Source organism: Humulus lupulus, chromosome 4 (assembly GCF_963169125.1).
Source record: "Humulus lupulus chromosome 4, drHumLupu1.1, whole genome shotgun sequence".
In the NCBI taxonomy this organism is placed as follows: Eukaryota; Viridiplantae; Streptophyta; class Magnoliopsida; order Rosales; family Cannabaceae; genus Humulus; species Humulus lupulus.
The window spans coordinates 121,354,871-121,358,356 of NC_084796.1; the positions used below are offsets into that span (position 1 = coordinate 121,354,871).

General features: G+C 30.6%; 1 protein-coding gene across 5 annotated transcripts; it reads left to right on the forward strand.

Annotated features, from left to right (window-relative positions):
* The first annotated feature begins 948 nt into the window (after positions 1-948).
* On the forward strand, positions 949-3,029 carry LOC133830767 (uncharacterized). Of its 5 annotated transcripts, XM_062260833.1 has the most exons (6): positions 958-1,174; positions 1,288-1,324; positions 1,749-1,822; positions 1,907-2,000; positions 2,394-2,476; positions 2,691-3,029. In XM_062260833.1, exons 1-6 carry the CDS (start codon positions 1,103-1,105, stop codon positions 2,865-2,867), a joined length of 537 nt encoding a protein of 178 aa, XP_062116817.1. In that variant the 5' UTR covers positions 958-1,102; the 3' UTR covers positions 2,868-3,029. The 5 variants fall into 5 exon arrangements, with proteins under 5 accessions (XP_062116819.1, XP_062116822.1, XP_062116821.1 ...); XM_062260835.1 differs by lacking the exon at positions 1,288-1,324 and having other exon boundaries at positions 949-1,174; positions 1,920-1,981; XM_062260838.1 differs by lacking the exon at positions 2,394-2,476 and having other exon boundaries at positions 950-1,174; positions 1,907-1,981.
* The last annotated feature ends 457 nt before the right edge of the window (positions 3,030-3,486 follow it).

Consider the following 3,486-nt stretch of genomic DNA (forward strand, 5'->3'; position numbering starts at 1 on the left):
CAACTAAACTTTTTATTGATCGTGAATGAAATCACTTGTACTATGTGAAGGGGTTCAAACTTGCACATTTATTTATAATATATACACTTTTGCATCATCAATATATCTTTTAAATCAAGAAATGGGCTCACTTTTAATTATGATATATGTATTTGTTGCCCCATATAGGTTATGCTTAAATTTGTGATTCTTTTTTTTTGGAATCTATTTTTGAGAAACTAACAATATTTGTACATAATATAGGGAGCTTCTTAGATATGGGGATTATTTTTTCCCTTATTCTATGGATGTTTTTTATTTTTCGTACTCGGAGAAACTATAACATATTTTTTTTTGTATTGCAGAACATACATGATAGTTATAGTAGGCATCCCGCCAATTTTTAGGAATTTTTGAATAATTTATAGTGTCGAAATCAGAGTTCAAATAGTTTGTTTTCTACAAGTATAAAAAAATCACACGCGCGTGCAACTTTTAACTCTGATTTCGGTACTATAAATTATTCAGAATTTTCCAAAAATTAGTAGGAAGCCTACTATAACTATAATGTACATCATCATGCAAAAAAAAAATTGGATTATAATTTTTCTAAGTGTCAAAAATAAAAAACAATCATACACTAAATGCAAAAGTGATACCCTGCTTAAGAAAATTCTCATAATATATCAATTACGAAAATTGATAATAACATAGTTAAAGTAGCTTTTTATTAAAAAATAAATTATAATAATATGCATTGAAAATATATTTTCTAAAATTAAGTTATTTTTCATTATCTAAACATATTTTTTTATTTTTTTAAAATTATTTTTAGGAAACATTAGAAAAGATTTTGAAAATTACAAAAAAAATTGTAATTTATTCTCATTGGAAAACACAAATTTGAAAAATAAAATAGAAAAATAGGTCAAACAAGTCATTTTACATTTTAGGGTCCCAAGTAAAGTTCTTGTTTTATACCCAATTCAAAACCCGCTCCCGCATCAATTTTTCTACTTTAATTTCAGTGGAAGCTCCTGAGGTAGGAGTACGCCGGCCCGCCATTAGAGAACCGCACCCCTTTCTCATCTGATCTCTTTCCGTTTGTCTCATAGATACTACAATGTTTACCAATGAAAAAAGGCAAAAGGAACGCACTGGAAGATACGGTACTCCAAGGCTACAATACCTTCAGGTAATTTCTTTTAAGTATATAATATATATCTATATATATACACAAACCTAATAAATTGTATGTGTATATTCATATGTTGTTTCACTAAGCTTCATATTATCAACATGCTCCAGGAATTGGTTACTCAATTTCAGAACGCTACGAATGAAGGTTTGTTTCGGTATTGTGTTTTTAAATTTAGATTTACAGGTCTACGCAAATTCCACAGATTTTGATTTAAATTATATTATTTATGCATATTTGTTTTCTAAAAATCATCTAGAAGAATTGTTGTGCTATGTCTTGAGTACTTGATAGGAAAGAAAATGGTGAATGATTATATGGTCGAGTTTATTCGGCTATATGGTCACCTGTACTTTTAGTGCACTTGTATTAGGATTCGAACCATCTCCTCCCACACACGCACACAACCCACACTTCAATTCTGAGCAATTGAACTAGCTGATGGCCCTGAGTTCGAATCAGGTTGACATATTATGAAAATTTGATGAACAACTGGTTTTTTTTTTATCTCTAGTTCTTATTATCAGCTCCAAGAAAGAATAGTTACTTTCTATTTCATTTTTATATGCAGAAACAAAAGAAAGAGCGGTTGCTAATTTGGCCAACTTTGCTTATGATCCTTACAATTATTCTTTCCTGCGCCAGGTATAAATTATTTTGGCTAGAGTGGTAAATTCATATTCTTATCTACGAAGTTTTACCTGATAATCATGTGAAGATTGTAAACAGCTCAATGTTTTAGAACTCTTTCTGGACTGCATAACAGAACCAAACGAGAAGCTTGTGGAATTTGGAATAGGAGGGGTATGCAATTCTTGTTCTGGTATGTTCATCAATATTTTAACCAGTGATCTTGTTGAAAATCTGAACCAAATCAGTAAAGATTTGGAAACTTTCTGTACAATATTAATTTGGTCATTCCCTATGAAATCCAATTTATTTGTTTCCCTATATAGTTTTATTCTTTCTTGTTTCTTAGTGATTAGAATAGTCTAGTATATTTTGTAATTATTTGACAAATCTGTCACATACTTTGTATTTGCCTGTTTAAAGGCTGCAACCCTATCAAATAAAAAATAGAATCGTTTTTCCTCTGAGATTTTAGATCTTAACTTAATCTTTGCTTGAGGCTTGTTTTTGTAAACAGATAGATCGATTCTTTTTATTGATAAATTGTTTATAAGTCATTTTATATGTCAATGATTTCGTTTTGTAGAACCAGAAAATGCTGCAATAATTACTCAATGTGGGGGAGTCCCTCTTGCAATTCAATGTTTATCAAGCCCTGTCAAAAACACTGTATGTTTGAGATATGTTAGTGTTTATGTATTTGATACAAGTAGCTCTTCCTTTGTTCTACTGGGCCTGTATAAGAGCTCCTAAATGATCTTGTTTTAGTTTGTATATTTTCTCTTGCTTTTAGATTTCAACTATTCCTAACTATGATTTTGAGACTCAATGAACTTGATAGACCTTGTAAGAATAATAAATTCTAATTATCCAACTGTTTTAGGTGAATTCCGCACTTGGAGCTCTTTATTATCTCTGCAACAAATCTAACAGGGACGAGATTATAAAACCAGAAGTGGTAGATCTCATCAATAGATATGCTGCAGCTGAAGCCACGAGTGTCAGCTTCAGTAACTTGGCCAGGGCTTTTTTGGACAAACATGTATTCGAAAGCAATTGACAGATGGGGCCAAGTTTCTTCTTGTAATCCTATTGAAAACAACACGAAATTATTTAGAACATCAGATTCCTTCTCTTAGTCCTGTACATTCTACTAATCCACTTTTCTGCTTTTCCATTTGCACTGATGGAAGCGTATAATAAATAAATTACAACTTCTTTACCCCCACATTTAAAAAAAAAAAAAAGTCTAAACAAGTCCATTGAATTGGTTCTGATTTCGATTCATTGTAAAATGTTATCTTTGTCTTGTCTATGAAACTTCAATGGTACTGTCATACGCACTTGTGAGTTGTGACTTGTTTCAAGTCACCTAGGATAAACTTATTAATTATGTTCAATTAATATATGTATGCTGCCACAGATGGTGAAACACCAAAAACTATTATGTTTTCCATCACTGTTGTTGGTTTTCATATGACAATACATCAGAATTGTCTTAGTGCTTTATATATTTTTTTTCCCAAAGTATGTGTTAAATTTTGTTAGCCCGTAGAACTTTTAAGAGAGAAGAGAATGAAAAGACTTATCAATGAGAATATATGCATATCAATGAAGTTGGAAAATTTGTAAACAAATTGATGTTAGATTTTTCTTGGGTAGTTTTTCTAATTCTTTAT